Below are 16,463 nucleotides of genomic sequence, written 5' to 3'. Positions count from 1 at the left end.
TCGTTCATAAATGCTTCATAATTTGTCGCTTAGTTGCGATTTTGGTGTAAAAATTTGCACAAACATATTAAAGAGTAGCATACTTAAGGATTTGCGAACAAACGTGCATTAAAAAAAAAAAAACAAAAAAAAAACGCTAAATATTAAAAAAAATTATATAAAAAAGTTTGTAGTAAAAGAAATACAAAAAAAAAAAATAAATAAAAAAAAAAAAAAAAATTTATAAAAAAAAAATAAATAAACAAAAAAAATTTGAATAAAAAAAATAAAAAAAAAAGTTTTTAATAAAAAAAAATTTTAAATTAAAAAATTCTATATTTTTTATTTCAAAATAGTTAATTTTAATATGTTGTTCATGTAATAAGTATAGCTAGCATCGGTCGACAGCTGAAAATTTTCATCAGCTAAAAATAAAAAAAAGGCTAAAGCCATTAAATTATGTCAAGTGTGCTGTATTTATTGCGTTTAAAGCGTTTTAAAATTTGTTCAATAACCATAACTGTGATTAATACCAAATTATGACGTCCATTACAATGAATATGGTTTTCCTAAAGGATCTACGAACGCGCATAAAGGAATATATACACGTACGTATGTAAAATTGATATTTTGTTTTGATTGTACACTAAAACCTCGATATAAATAACATTGATAAAACGAAAAAAGCATTAATCAGAAGAAAACTTTTTGACCACATTGATGCTAAAGGCTTGGTTTCCTCCAAAAGCGGTACCGCTATGTTACGAACGCTAAAGAGCTGCCGGTGTGCTCACAGGTACGGCCGACGATCCGCAAAATTTAGTTTTGCATTTTTGCGTGCTTTAAATTTTTTTTTTCAATTTTTTTATATAAACGTCAAATAAAATTATATTCAATAATGTTGTTTATTTCAAAATTAAAATGTTCACCGCTTTGAAAACAGTGGTGGGCAAAACGGTGATGTTGTTACGGTGAACTTCACCTTGTGTTTAGCTTCCACATAATTACTTTTACATTGCAAATTTTTGACAACGTAGTCTACCGCTATGTAACGGCCGCTTTATAGCAGCACCGTTTCGAGGAAACCTAGCCTTAAGAGCCCTAATTTACTTGCGACGTATTTTTTACTAACTTTTTATTTTTCAGTGTATTGAGGTTTTAGTGTACATTAGAGTAAAATTTAATTAAATGTTTATTGTTATTTATTATTATATTATATCCCTAAAAGTAAAACAAATTATGAAGTAAAAGTAACTACTTGTTTATGTTACATTACTATCAGACCCGGCAGACGTGGTACTGCCATAAATTTGGTCTATCTGCATACATTTTAATAAGCTTTTTCCGTCTAACTCTGCCCTCCCCCTCTTCACTTTTTCCTAATCTTTTTATTCACTCCTCCCTCCGTCTTTTTCGCTTCATCTATCTCCATCTTCGTCTCATTCTATCTCTTTCCCAGTCTCCTTCTCTCTTTTCTCTTTTCTCAAGTTCTTTTCATTCTTCTTCATCCCATATTGCCATTCCCAGAGGGTGGTATGTATTTTGTTCCAGTCCCATTCCTAGTCCTAGTCCCAGTTCCACTTCGAGTCTCAGTCCAAGTCCTAGTCCTAATCCCAGTCCGTCTCTGGTCCCGGGAAAAGGATCGTAAATACTAATATAGGCAAATTTATATACCAAATTTCAGGCAAAACGAATGGGGCGTATGTAAATAGGTATGTGGGTATTATTAACTCATGTCTTTACTTCGGCTTCTCGAGACCCTAGACACTCAGCGGTATAAAACTTACTCTGTACTAAAGCATACATCAACATCTTCAATGTGATACCCATAATGTAAAAACACATCCTAGTGTTATCCTTATCCACGTTTTGGCCTATATCTCGAGACCCTAGTCACCAATAGGTATGAAAACTACCGTATACTAAAGAAGTCATCAACAGCTTTCATTTGTTATCCATATTCTATACACATTCTAGGGGTACCCGGTTCCACGTTTTGGCCTATATCTCGAGACCCTGGTCTATCGCAACCAATCCTATGTAAGAACCACCGCGTGGGGTATACGCAACTTATGTGAAAGTGTGACCAAACTCGACCGACGCATCTCTTCAAACACCGGCGACCAACTAATACACATTTTACCCTTTCTTTTTATATAAATAGATTTATTATGTCATTTTATATACCTGTCAATTGTCATTTCGATTCGGAGTTATGAAGATATGAAAACTGGGGTGGTCCATATTTTTCCAGTAGTATATACAGCAGCGATCAGAAAATTAGCAGTGACAAGTGTTATCAAATTTCGTCAATTAAATTAATTTTTCTATGTTTTAAGCAAAATTTCTATGAATTTTGTAACGGAAACTATACAAATCTATAACAAAAACGTTTCGAAAAAAATTCGAAAATTGCGATTTTTTAATTCATTTATATATTTTTCTAAAAAATTTATTATTTTTTTTTTGAGTGTAGTTTTATAGCCCAATCAATTTTAATCTAACAGAGTACAAGTTATATGTCTCTCAAAATTAGCCATGATGTTAATTTTTTCCAGCAGGGTGTTTTACATTTTCTGCCATAAAATTGTGAAGCATCCTTTTCTGAAGAAACATTTCAAAAATCATTGAGAACCGGCCAGTTCCAACTAAACTAATGCGAATTTTGAGAGACCTATATAATTACTAAAATTACTTAACGAAATTGAGAGAACTGCCCATTAAAAAGTTCGAAATTTTCGTAAAATTTTCTTGTATGGTTGAATTTTTTCGAAAACAAAACTTTTTTTCCCATAGTTTCAGTTACAAAATTCATAGAAGTTTTTTCTTAAAACATCGAATAAAAAGAAGAAACTAATTGGCACTGCTATTTTTCGGTTCGCTGTTGTACTAGCAAAAAAATATAGCGCCCTATTTGATATGCAAATTTTACCTGTGTTTTTTTCGGCCGCCGTGGCTTGCTTGCCTGTCACACCAAACGTCCCAAGTTCAAGGCTCTAAAAATTGTGAAATCATTAAAGAGAAAGATATTTTCAATAAAATCACAACTTTTCTAAGCTGGGTCGCTCCTCGTCAGTGGTTTGGCAAACACGTCATGAAACACTTCTCAGTGAAAATTAAAAAGTTGCATGACGCTAGTTAGAAAAGAAGCTCGGCCTGAATCTCCTCGGAGGTAAATCGAGCCTAGTATTTTTTAATTTAGTTACTGCTTTTTTCGTTAAAAAATTCTTCAATTAATTGCATGTCAAGTTCGAAAACGTTTTCGAAAAATTCGAAGTTTTTAAGCATCTGCATGAAATTTTCGAATTTCTTATTTGGAATTTTAAAAATTTATAATTATATTAATATGTTGTCTTCAACGCGGGGTTTCGTTTTTTTTGTAAAATGTATATTTTACAAGTTAGGTTAGGTTGAACTGGCCCGTCCATGGGGACCTCACATAGACTGAATAAGTCCGTAGTGTTACCAGAAGTTTGTTTTAGAAGTTATTTTATATTAAACTAGCAGACCCGGCAGACTATATGCATACATTTTAATAAGCTTTTTCCGTCTATCTCTGCCCTCGCCCCTCTACACATTTTCCTAATCTTTGTATTCACTCCTCCCTCCGTATTTTTCGCTTTATCTATCTCCATCTTCGTCTCATTCTATCTCTTTCTCAGTCTCCTGCTCTCTTTCCTCTTCTCTCAAGTTTGCTAATTTTTCTTCATATCTTATTGCCAGTCCCAGAGAGTGGTATGCATTTTGTTCCAGTCCCATTCCAAGTCTCAGTCCCAGTCCCACTCCGAGTCTCAGTGTCAGTCTCACTCCCAGTCCTAGTCCTAATCCCAGTCCCAGTCCGTCTCTGGTCTACTTCCCGGAAAAAAGCATCGTAAATACTAATATGGACAAATGTATATACCTAATTTCAGGCAAATCGAATAGGACGTATGTAAATAGGTATGTGGGTATTATTAATTCATGTATTTATTTCGGCTTCACATGCATATTTATCAGTTTTGCCACGTTGATGCGACTAAATCGAATATCACAATGAAAATTTCTTTAAAGTTCTCAGCAACAGCTTTCATTTGATGTCCATAATACACATTCTAGGGGTATCCGGGTCCATGTGTTGGCCTATATCTGGAGACCCTAGTCACCAATAGGTATGAAAACTACCCTGTACTGAAGCACTCATCAACAGCTTCAATTTGATACCCATAATGTTAAAACTCTGTCTAGGCGTGCACGGGCCCACGTTTTGGCCTATATATCGAGATCCTAGTAACCCCGGTGTATGAAAATTACCCTCTACTAAAGCACTCATCAACAGCTTCCATTTGATATCCATATCCTATAAACACATTCTAGGGGTACCCGGGTCCACGTTTTGGCCTATATCTCGAGACCCTGTGCGCCGATCCTGAATGCAACGAATGCAAAACGGTGGAAATCGGCTTCTGCGTTCTGGAGTTATAGCGTCAGGAAGGAAAACCCGACTTATTTTTATATTATAGATTATTGTTACAAAAATTACAAACGATTTAAACTCCCTTGGTGTGACCAATTGGCGCCGGTTGGCGGAGCGAAGGAGCGACTGGCGCGCCTTGTTGGACGGCCATAACCGTTTAGACGGTTAAGCGCCAATTAAGTAAGTAGGTTACACAAATAACAAACCTGCCTGGAGCCTTGACCCGTGTGAGTCTTGAGTCTTCTCTCTTTAATATACATGAGCAACTTTGTGAGTCTTAACGTCGTAGCACATGATCTTAGCCATTTTGTAGCTCCGCGCTTCTGTCCACGCCTTTTATGCTTGATGGATTATATGCAAGTCGTATCTCCTTGTGATTTTTTCCAAGCGGATTTGGATGTCTACCGTCAATCCAACGAGTGCTGCACCATCCTTTGCCAACTCATCGGCCCTTTCTTTACCTCTTATCCCCTTATGACCGTGAACGCAGTATAAATATATGGCCCGGCTTCTGCTTTTTTGCACTCCAGCACCTTGACAGATGGCGCTAAACTGCTATGTTCTTAAGCCTTGATGCAGTCCCTAATGTATATATTTGGAAAGTAGGTCTACAAGCGGGATGTGCAGAACAACATGCACCCAATAAGAATAGTACGGGGTAATTGATTAATTTCAAAACACTTGACTATAACCTTGGTTAGTTTCAAAACTGACACACTATAACCTTGGTAAGGAACCATACAGCAGACTTGGTTATTTTGTGAGAAGTTCGGGCAAAATTTAATCACCTCCACAAGGAGAGCGCGCTCTTTTAATATATGTGATGTTTCCTCATTACCACTTAGAAGATTTTAGGTAACAGTTTAGGCATGTGTCTCTTTTATAGGTTAAAATTGACTTGAAAAGAAAAAAAACCACTTCGGTTTTGCCCGCTTCACTTTCAGTTAAGATCTGCTAACAGGGTAATGCCTGTTGGGGTAGTTTTTAGGTATCCCGTTATGCTAAGCATTGATAATCTGCATACCCTCTCTAGTTTTTTGGTATACATACTTTTTTGTGTGGCTGACAATTGCTGTAAATACTCGATGACAGAGTTTGGGCAGCAGGCCCCACCTGCATTCTCGCATTGTCTTGCATGCATACAGCGCCACAGAGGTTTTCTTCGCTCTCTTCCACATGGAGTTTCCCCGAAATCTTAATATCTAGTATAATTCCTAGTTATTTTGCGCTATACTTTTCTTGTAGGGTTATCCCTCCAAGCATAGGATAAGTCCAATTAGAGACCTAATAAATAATACTAGATCGGGCTATTCCTCGTAGGCGGCGGATGCCCTAGCATGTACATCTCGCGCGTCTGATCCATCAGAGAGCTGATTTTTGACACATAACTGCATACTACGTGAGTTTGACGGGTTCTCTATCGAATCGCCTAAATAATAGGTTGATGACCAGCGTCCACAGTGTTGATAATAATACCACACCCTGTGTCTTTCCTTTGTTTGCAGATTTTGTGGCCTTGCACAGACCTCCTTAACGACATGATCTGTCTGCAGCTTAACCTGCAAATCGAATCTGCTAAGGTCGGAAGTACTTCAATCGAGTTGAGACTCTCCATGATTTCTCGTTTCGATACATTGTTAAAAGCCCTGTCAAAGTCCAGAAAAATACCTAGGGCATATTCCTGCTGCTACACGGATTTTTCTATAAGATTCACTACTTAATGCGTTACATTACACATAATAGTTAAAAAAAAAAAAAATAAAAAAATTTAAGCACTTCTTTTATATAATGAAACATGAAACCTCAGAGTCAGGTTAAAACACCGTGACAAAGGTATAAAAGGAGAAAAAAAATCTGTTAGGTGGCGCACGGATCGCAAAAATTAGATAATAATTTGGAAATTTGAAACCGGGTTGTAAGTAACTTCTCGATGAGCTAGAGGCCAAAAATTTAGAGCTTAATTCAGACGTCGATGCCAGCCGATGATACAATACAAAAAGTTTCGCTAGGGGGCGCAGGCTGAGATATTTAGAAAGCTCAAACGGAACGGAGGGAATTTAGGGATCAATTTTTATTTAAGTTTCATTGAGCTACAAGCGTAAAACTTAACAGATAGGTTAAGACACCGAGAAAATGTAAGAAAAGGAGAAAATAAAAATAAAATAAAAAAAATTTAAGCAGTTCCTTTATATAAATGGACAAAAATCAGCGGAAGATGTCTCCTTATATAAAGACATATTCTTGCTAAACTTTGATTTTTAAATTTTGACATAGAAATTGCAAAAATATTTATGAGAAGTAAAAATATAAAAGTGGAGCGCACATTACTTCGATTGGAAAGTTGGTAGGAAAGGAGATATTATTAGTCAATAAATTGCGCACCACCTTTATATTTTTACTTCTCATAAATATTTTTGCAATTTCTATGTCAAAATTTAAAAACCAAAGTTTAGAAAGAATATGTCTTTATATAAGGAGACATTTTTCGCCGATTTCTGTCCATTTATATAAAGGAAGTGCTTAAAATGTTTTTATTTTGTTTTTATTTCCTCCTTTTCTTACATTTTCTCGGTGTCTTAACCTATCTGTTAAGTTTTATGCTTGTAGCTCAATGAAACTTAAATAAAAATTAATCCCTAAATTCCCTTCGTTCCGTTTGAGTTTTCTAAATATCTCAGTCCGTGCGCCCCCTAGCGAAACTTTTTGTATTGTGTCATCGGCTGGCATCGACGTCTGAATTAAGCTCTAAATTTATAGCCTCTAGTTCATAGAGAAGTTACTTACAACCCGGTTTCAAATTTCCAAATTATTATCTAATTGTTTCGATCCGTGCGCCACCTAACAGATACAGATTTTTTTTCTCCTTTTGTACCTTTGTCACGGTGTCTTAACCTGCCTCTGAGGTTTCATGTTTGTAGCTCAATGAGAAGTTACTTTAAAATCGATCTCAAAACACCAAATTTCCAAATTCTAATCTAAATATTTCGATCCGTGCTCCACCTAATGAAATTTTTTCTGTTTTTCTTAAATTTTCTCAGCGTCTTATCCTATCTGTGAAGTTTTACAGTTGTAGCTCAATGAGAACTTACATAAAAATCAATCCCAAAATTCCCTCCGTTTCGTACGATTTTTCTAAGTATCTCATTCCATGCGCCCCCTAGCGAATCTTTTTGTGTTGTGTCATCATCGGCTGTCATCGACCTCTGAATTAAGTTTGAAATTTCAAGTCTCTAGCTCATCGAGAAGTTACTTAAAAGCTGGTTTGAAAATTTTCAAATTCTTATCTAATTATTTCGAACCGTGCGCCACCTAACGGATTTTTCCCCTTTTGTTGCATTGTTACGGTGTTCTAACCTATGTGTAGAGTTTCACGTTTGTAGCTTAATGAGAAGTTACTTAAAAATCGATTGCAAGATTTGTATGAAAAGCGGACAAACATTCAACCGACCTAATATAAAGGAAGTAAAAAGTACCGAGTCCCTCTGGTACGTAGAATCGACTATCGTAGGATTCGAGGAAAAATAAAATTCAACGTTTTGTGGCAGATCCGAAAACGTGACCAATAAACAAAATCTTGATAATAGTTGTGTTAATATATCTTACCCGTTTTCTAGTTATTACCATTTAAAGCTGATAAATTTTAAACTTCTCAGCTTTTCCCGATTGGGATCTCTCGTTGGTTCTAAAGGAATATGTGTATATTTTTTTTCAAAATTGTGACAAATTCAATAAAAACTATGCCATCCCAATGTGCAATACATTTACACAATTCTTGGCACGTGTTCAATCAGCGAATGTTTACATATGTAAATTTTTTTTAATATGCAATTGTAGTAAAATTAATTAAGCTATATATAAAACACTGGAGAATATGCACATTAATACGAGCAGGGTGGTAAAGTAGTTTTTTTTAATTTTATGTAACACGGACGCTTTGCAGTTAGGAAATTATAATAGAAAGTCGGTATCGTCTCTCCGCATATGAAATGAATTATTACTGAAAAGCCAATTTATATAGCAAAATTAATAAACTATTTTTTTTTATAAATAATAAGAATATTGGTATATTGTAGAAAATAAATTTATGAATGAAAAAGGGCAACTTATGGGCTACCCTTTACATGCATACATTATCTATGCACTCACTTGAAGCTGTGGTGTAAGTATGTTCGTCATCATACATACTATGAACATCATTTACATAAGTGAAGTGTCTGGGCATGAGTGGGCACATAAATTTAGTTTGTTGAGTCATGTAATGCAGATAATAAACAGTAAATAGAGGCAATAGTAAAAGTGACATTAACTTGGTAATACTGTCAACAAAGCAAAACTGTGTTATTGGGAATAAATGATAGTCTATGTAAATAAAAAACTAAAATAAATAAAGTGACAGATAAAAGAAATAAATTATAAAAAGAAAAAAATAATAAAAAGAAAAAATAATAAAAGAAAAAAATAATAAAAAAAAACTAATAATAAAAAAGGAAAGAAATAATAAAAGCAGGAAAAGATAAAAAAAGAAAAAACAATAAAATAAAAGAACAATAAAAGAAAAAAAATTATGAAAAGGAAAAAATAGCAAAAGAAAAAAATAATAAAAAAGAAAAAACAGCAAAAGAAAAAAATTATAAAAGAAAAAAAAAATAAAAAAAGAAAAAAGTAATAAAAGAAAAAAATAAGATAAAAGAACAATAAAAGAAAAAATAATAAAAGAAAAAAATAATAAAAAGGAAAAAAATGACAAAAGAAAAAAATTATAAAAGAAAAAAATTATAAAAAATAATAAAAGAAAAAAAAAAATAATAAAGAAAAAAAGCAAAAAGTGATAAAAGAAAAAAAAAATACTAAAAGAAAAAATAATAAAAAATATAAAAAAAAAAAACACAACTACAGAAGAACAATAAAGAAAAAAAAAAAAAATAGGAACAAATGCATTAAAAATAAAAGGCAGTTTCACGGATTCAAAAAATGAACTATTTAAAAATATATACTTAAAAATAAAACAGAAAAATTTATAGAGAGCTTTAATAAATTCACAACAATATTATAAGCAAAATAAAATACAGAAATCAGGGAAAGTACGCAAATAAGACGAGCTATCAAGAAAAAACAGAGAAATTAAATAAAATATTAAGAAGTTTTAAAAATTAAAAAATATTGTAAGAATGCAAAAAAAGATAAAGAAAACTAAGAACAATATAAAACCGAGCAAAAACTAAAAACAGCAACTGAAAAAAAAAAAAATCAAAACTGAAGAAAAAGAGCGATAAATAGCTAAAAATTAAAAAAAAAATTTAATTTAACAAAGGTAAACGTTGTATTTAAAACCCACCCAAATAGTAGGAGAGTCGGATTTTGTTGCTTGTTTTGGTATGTCCTTATTTTATTTTGCTGTTTTTTTTAATTTTTTGTTTTTGTTTTGTGTATGTTATATTTTTTTTGTTCTCCCTAGTTTTTTTTTTACATTTTGTGCATTTTGTATATTTTGTATTTTTTTTTTTTTTGTATATTTGGCATTTTTTATACCTTTCATGAAAATGAAATGGTATATTAATTTCGTCACGAAACCCAAAATTCTAAGTCCTTAAAGGAAAAAAGATTGGCCCACCATTAAGCATACCGAAATAATCAGGTTGAAGAGCTGAGTCGATTTAGCCATGTCCATCTGTCCGTCTGTCTGTTTGTATGCAAACTAGTCCCTCAATTTTTGAGGTATCTTGATAAAATTTGGTGAGCGGGTGTATTTGGGTGTCCGATTAGACATTTGTCGGAACCGGCCGGATCGGACCACTATAGCATATATCCTCCAAACAACCGATTTTTCAGAAAAAGAGGATTTTTGTAATATCTTACTCAATTTAACAGATTGAAGCTTCAAACTTCACCATATACTTTCGTATATTGCACATATTGTTGCCTGAAAAAATTGATGAGATCGGTCGTATATATAGTATATATCCCCCACAACCGGTTGTTCAGATAAGAAACTTTTCGTAATTACTGCCCCATTTTAACAGCTATAAGCTTCAAATTTCACCGATTGCTTACGTATATAGTATATATTGTTGTGTCAAAAAATCATAGAGATCGGTGATATATAAAATATATATATGATGGTATATATAATATATATATATAGTATATATAATATATATATATAGTATATATATATAGTATATATATATAGTATATATATATTTTTTTTGCGATTTCTGCCCCGTTTTAACAGCTAGAAGCTTCAAATTTCACCAAATGCTTACGTGTATAGTATATATTTGTGTCTCAAAAAATAATTGAGATTGGTGGTATATATAGTATATATCTCATACAACCGATTGTTCAGATAAGAAACTTTGCGCAATTTCTGCCCTGTTTTAACAGCTAGAAGCTTGAAATTTCACCAAATGCTTACGTATATAGCATATATTGTTGTCTGAAAAAATCATAGAGATCGGTGGTACATATATTATATACCCCATATAAACTGTATTTTTTTGCCCCTTTTTTACGGCTACAAGCTTCAAAATTCATAACATTTCATCAAATAGATACGCTTAGAGCATATATTGTTGAAATACGTATTCGTAGTCATAGTTTTTACACACAGACCACAAAAAACCTGGAACTTTGCATCCTCACACAAAGTACCTACCTATTTTTTATTTTATATTTATCTTAAAAATCGTTTAGGTATGTAGATCTGTTCACTAGATATTTCTTATCTTATACATCCGATTATTCGGAGATTACGAACGGGATAAGATTATTGTTCAGCCCCTTTCATGACAGTCCCGTCCTTACTTGTTTATATTTATTTATTTATTGCCTCTTTAAGTTTTTTGTTGTTTCAGTAGTAGTTTTGTGTTCCTGTTACTCTTTTATATTCGTATTTTTAGTTTTTGTATGTTTTTTTTTGTATTTAGTTTTATTGCATATTTCTTTTTTTTTTTTTTTTGGTATTTTGCGTTTTTGTTTTATGTTATGCCACTTAGTTTCTTGGGTTTTCAGTAGCAGTTTGTGTTAATTTTTTTTTTTTTTTTTTGTATTCGCATATTTGGTTTTTTATTTTTTAGGTTTCTTTGTATTTTTAGTTTTTATTTTAATATATATTTTTGTGCATTTTTTTTGTACTTTTGTATATCTGTACTTTTTGTTTTTCTGTGTGTGTATTTTTCTTGGTGTTGTAGCGTTAGAAGCACTACCCGAAGGTATTGGGGAGTGTTATCGATTCTAATTATCCCTTGCCGTATTTAGATCTGGTACGTTCCGGTACCGAGCACCATTAAGGTACAAGCCCGACCATCTTGGGAACGATTTAATATGATCACATTGAACCTTTTAAGCCACCACGCCCTACTGCCATGAGGAACATTGAATTTTTGTATTTTTATACTCAGTTGAGCAGAGGTCACAGAGTATATTAATTTTGTTCACATAACGGTACCCCGTAACGGCATAAACTAATCGAGATAGATATAGACTTCTATATATTAAAATTATCTGGGCGAAAAAAGAAATTCATTTAGCCATAACCGTCCGTCCGTAAACACGATAACTTGAGTAAATTTTGAGGTATCTTAATGAAATTTGGTATGGAAGTTTCTGGGCACTCATCTCAGATCGCTATTTAAAACAAATAAGGAAGGCTTAGTTCGGGTGTAACCGAACATTACATACTCAGCTGCCAAATTACAGCTTGCAAAACTTTTAAGTTACCTTCTTTTAAAAGTGGGTGGTGCCACGCCCATGGTCCAAATTTTACTAATTTTCTATTCTGCGTCATAAGTTCAACCCACCTACCTAGTTTCATCGCTTTATCCGCATTTGTTAATGGATTATCGCACTTTTTCGGTTTTCCGGAATTTTCGATATCGAAAAAGTGGGCGTGGTTATAGTCCGATTTCTGGGGAACAAACCTCCGGAATTTCGACATTTTATACGCTTGACTACATAAAAATTGAAAAATCTGTAATCTTTCAACACGGGCCATACAATTTATGTATTGGATTGAATATTCTGACTGCTTGAAAAAGTGGCTTTTAATAAAAGTGACGTGGCAAAATTTTAATAGATGTTTAAAATATATATGGACTCAATTTTCTATTTTCGCTAGAGGCACCTTAATGTACTTGTCCACAAACATACATTCATATATGTATTTCAATACATAAAGTTTAGAGCAGGTAAAATGTGTTGTTGATGTCATAGCTCATATTTCTTCTGCCTCCATGTGTTTCCATCTGTTTGGGGTGCATCAAAATTAACCTAAATTGTAACAATAGTACCTACTCGTAATTACAATACGAAAGGAAAATATTAAATTTCTCACTACAACTTAAAAAAGTTTTTTTTAGCTTTGCTCTGTTACAACTTGCCTGATTGATTGTTCAAGACACAGATCTATATCTGTAGTAGTAGTAAGAGCTAGAAGATTGTGTAAGCTGAAAAATAAAAATATTTTTATTTACTGTTTTACATACAAAAATGCTGTGTAATACAGTTCCGCCAGGAATAATAGAGGCAAACGTTGGAGCTCGCCCATGTGACTTATGCTTTTAGTGATGATATTTTAATGATATGTACTATATTTTTGCGATGTCTAACAAATCAATAAATCGATATCAATATACACCTGCGAGTAAAAAAAAAATATCAGCAGAAATTACTCAACATTTTATCAGTTACTTTAGTGTATAAAATAATATAATGAAAACTATGTTAAAGAATTTCAAAAAGGCTTTTGAAAAAAATTCGAGAAGTTTTTAAAAATCTTCATAAAATACTTCATACTTTTGATTTAGAATTAAAAAAAATGTTTTTAGCATGCAGTTTTGTTGATTTTGTAGCAGAGCCTGTCCCATCCAATAAGTGCAATCAATCCCAGCAAACTTGCAGATTCAACACAGTTGGACAAAAGGGTGGCGTTTGTTCTACATTGCAATTAAAGAGAGGTGTGATGTGGGGTCACGTTACATTCGGGACATATGTACATTGAATTCTTGAGTTCCGCTTTCCACGGTAGCCAGTTCTATATGCCGGAGCCACTCGGAATTTTTCCCGAGCAAGGGCTGTAATTTTATTTACTTTGTTGCGTCCTTCCCACAAATTGAAATCATCGCAGCAGATCCAGGAATGGTTGCACCTAACCCCGGCCCAGAGTAACGGTTTTGTTGCGTGTGCCGGAAACAATCGATTTTGGATGGTCACACTCATGTCAGTATGTCACGTGAAATCGAATGAGGTGTTCTGGGCTAGATCCTTTCGTCGACGACGTCATTTCTTTAAAACTTTTTGCTGCTCCCGTCTTAGTACGTTCCGCAGATGCCTCATACCATCTAGTCGTACCCAACCGTATCTTACCCCTAAAGAGATCATGTCTTCCCCGTTGCACGTCAGAATACTGCAGTATGCAGCTTTGTAGTCCAGTTCATTTTAGTCTAACATGAACAATTTTGAAATATCTAAATTCGCTTTGTTGATATTAGCTCGGGAGCTAAGCTGATGAAGAACTGAAATTCAGAAACATGTCCTAGTAACCATCGCCGTTTGTAAACTTTGCAATTTTTCTCTAATATCAATAACAAAAACAATTGTATAAAGCAATATGAGCAAGTCTCACTAATTAAATACCAATTCGCTTTGGCGTGAAGGTTTTACTACAAAACTGGACACTCCAAGATAGTTTTCATTCATTAACTTCTTTTTAGATCAACAAAAAAATAAAAAATAAAAATATCTGAGAAAACTTGCACCAAGTTATGTTATTGTTTATTGTTTTACTCGCAGGTGTATGTTAAAATATTGTGACAATGTCATACACAAAGTAGGCTTGTGAGTAACGAGTGTAAGTTGCAATATGATTTAAAAAAAAAAAATGGAAATTTCAATTGGTTATGGTTAAAGAACAAAAGGATGCAGCCCTGACAAAGTAGTAATAATGACAGTGGCAAGCAAATATAATTTAATATTGCGAGAATTACCTACATACACATACATGCATTTGTGTTTACTCGTACGTGCCCGCGGTCATCAAGGATTTGAAAAAAATCCTGCTGGTTAGGGGCCACTTCAATGACTTTTTTCACTTTGTAATTTACATCAAACCGCGTTTTTGTATTTCACCATGTGAGACTTAACAACACACTCACACGAATGTGTCAACACCGAGTATTGGCGCGACTTTGCATTGTTTGCCTTAAGCGTAGTGAATGACTATCTCTATTTGGACTGGTGCTTACAGAAGGATTTTTTTCGACAAAAAAGAAAGTGCTGGCTGGATTAAAAGCCAAAGAAGTCAAAATTTCTAACGAAATTTTGTATTGCTATTTCAGACAATAGCTCCCAAACTAGTAGTTTTGAATTTGATGCAGTTGATTAGACTAAAATAGCTTCCACCATATGTCGAAATAAGTAGATGTTAAATTTTAAGTTATATTTGTTGAATAGGTAAAAAAAAAGTTGCGTATACAAACAAATACGAACCACTATAGCATCGACAGTTGCATAAAAAAACAGCAATTAATTAGTACCATAATAACTCTTTAAGTGGATAAGGATAAGTTAAACAAGAAATGGGCCGTTCCAATATGGTCTCTAGACCAGAACACCATTTTCATAACTTTCACGAGATGTGTTCTCCAGGAGTAGATAAAGAAAAGTTGAGAAGTGGATGGAGATAAATAATTTGGCCTCCAGATATCTGTTAGAATGCCACTCTATTAACTGCCATGAGATATCTGATCATGTTTTTTTAACCTTCAGCTTCATATCAAGGATAATATGAAACCAGCCAAAGAATGCAACATCGAGTTTAAGAAGCAATTTCTGCTGAGTCGAAACTATGTGTTTCCGGACTTCTTTAGATGATATATATTGATGACGTTTCAAAAATGTGTACGTCGCACAGAGATAAGTTCTGGTTTTCCTAAATACAAATTCAAAAAAATTACAAGCTAAGCGAGCGGTCCGGTATAGCGAGTGGTGCTCTATAGTGATGCTTTGTAATATTGCAAGTTATATTGCCTGACCGACTGCCTAGAAAGCTGTTTTCACTCAGACGGCTTATTGAATAATAAAGGCAGTTTTCTACATTAAGACGCTTATTGAGCTCAATCTTCCATACAAGATTCGAATCTATAATTATTTCATTAATGACTAATCGAATGCCTAATGAAATCAAAAGCCCAAATCTATTGGGAGCGTCCAGTTTCTTAGTTTTTGGTGTGTTCAGTGCTTAAAAATGTCATTTGTCAAAGTAAATGTCATTGCCTGTCATATAGCATTGTCATTTTATTCGCTTGACATTTCATCCTTCATACTAATCCAGCAGTTACTTCTGCGTGAAAGCAAAAAATTTACGATTTCATTAGAAGGTGAAATGAGATCATTAAGTTTCTGTGTGAAAACAGATTAGCGTGAGCGATGTTGGAGTAAAATTTGCAAAGTGAAAACTACATATAAATATAAATGATTCCTAATGTTGTTCTCCTATCTCCGGAAAGAGTTTTAAAGAAAAGCAGAAATACGTTGAAAGCTAAAAATGTTTATGAAAGCCCTATTTTGAATAGTGAAGTAAGTACAGGGTCCTATTCTATGTAGTAGTGTTTTCTGTTAAGGTCAGCAATGAAAGGGAAGCAGAAAATTGTACATAATTAAAGAAAAAACTGTAAATAATAAAAAATATAAAAATTTTAAATACAAATTAATATTACAAAATATTAAAAATCTAAGCAAAAATTAACAAATGAAAAATAATAAAGAAAATACATAAAATTAAAAGCAAATAAAAAATAGAAATAAAAAAAAAAACAAAAAACAAAACAAAAAAAAAAATAAAAAAGAAAACCACCAACCAAAAACAATTGTAAAAAAGAAAACAAAAATGAAAAAATATAAAAAAGAAAAAATATAAAAAAGAAAAAATATAAAAAATAAAAGAAAAAATATAAAAAATAAAAGAAAAAATATAAAAAAGAAAAAATATAAAAAAGAAAATATATAAAAAAGAAAAATATAAAAAAGAAAAAAA

The 16,463-nt window shown here is 32.9% G+C and overlaps 1 protein-coding gene across 4 annotated transcripts in view; it reads left to right on the top strand.

The window, feature by feature from the left end:
• The window catches only part of Pkn (serine/threonine-protein kinase N), a 278,814-nt gene that overhangs the window by 121,232 nt on the left and 141,119 nt on the right, over positions 1 to 16,463 (top strand). For 2 of the 4 annotated variants that reach the window (XM_067775177.1, XM_067775178.1), the window contains exon 2: positions 371 to 587. The exons of 1 other annotated variant lie outside the window; for it this stretch is intronic. In XM_067775177.1, coding sequence (XP_067631278.1) covers positions 519 to 587 — 69 coding nt within the window. In that variant the 5' untranslated portion in view covers positions 371 to 518. Of the gene's footprint in view, positions 1 to 234; positions 588 to 16,463 lie in introns of those variants that run through there. One more of the 4 variants, XM_067775176.1, reaches the window with a different exon arrangement.

The sequence above is a fragment of the Eurosta solidaginis genome, chromosome 3, assembly GCF_040869045.1.
Source record: "Eurosta solidaginis isolate ZX-2024a chromosome 3, ASM4086904v1, whole genome shotgun sequence".
Taxonomy (NCBI): Eukaryota; Metazoa; Arthropoda; class Insecta; order Diptera; family Tephritidae; genus Eurosta; species Eurosta solidaginis.
Note: the sequence above shows the minus strand (reverse complement) of the source record. Positions and strands in the feature narration are given on the sequence as shown.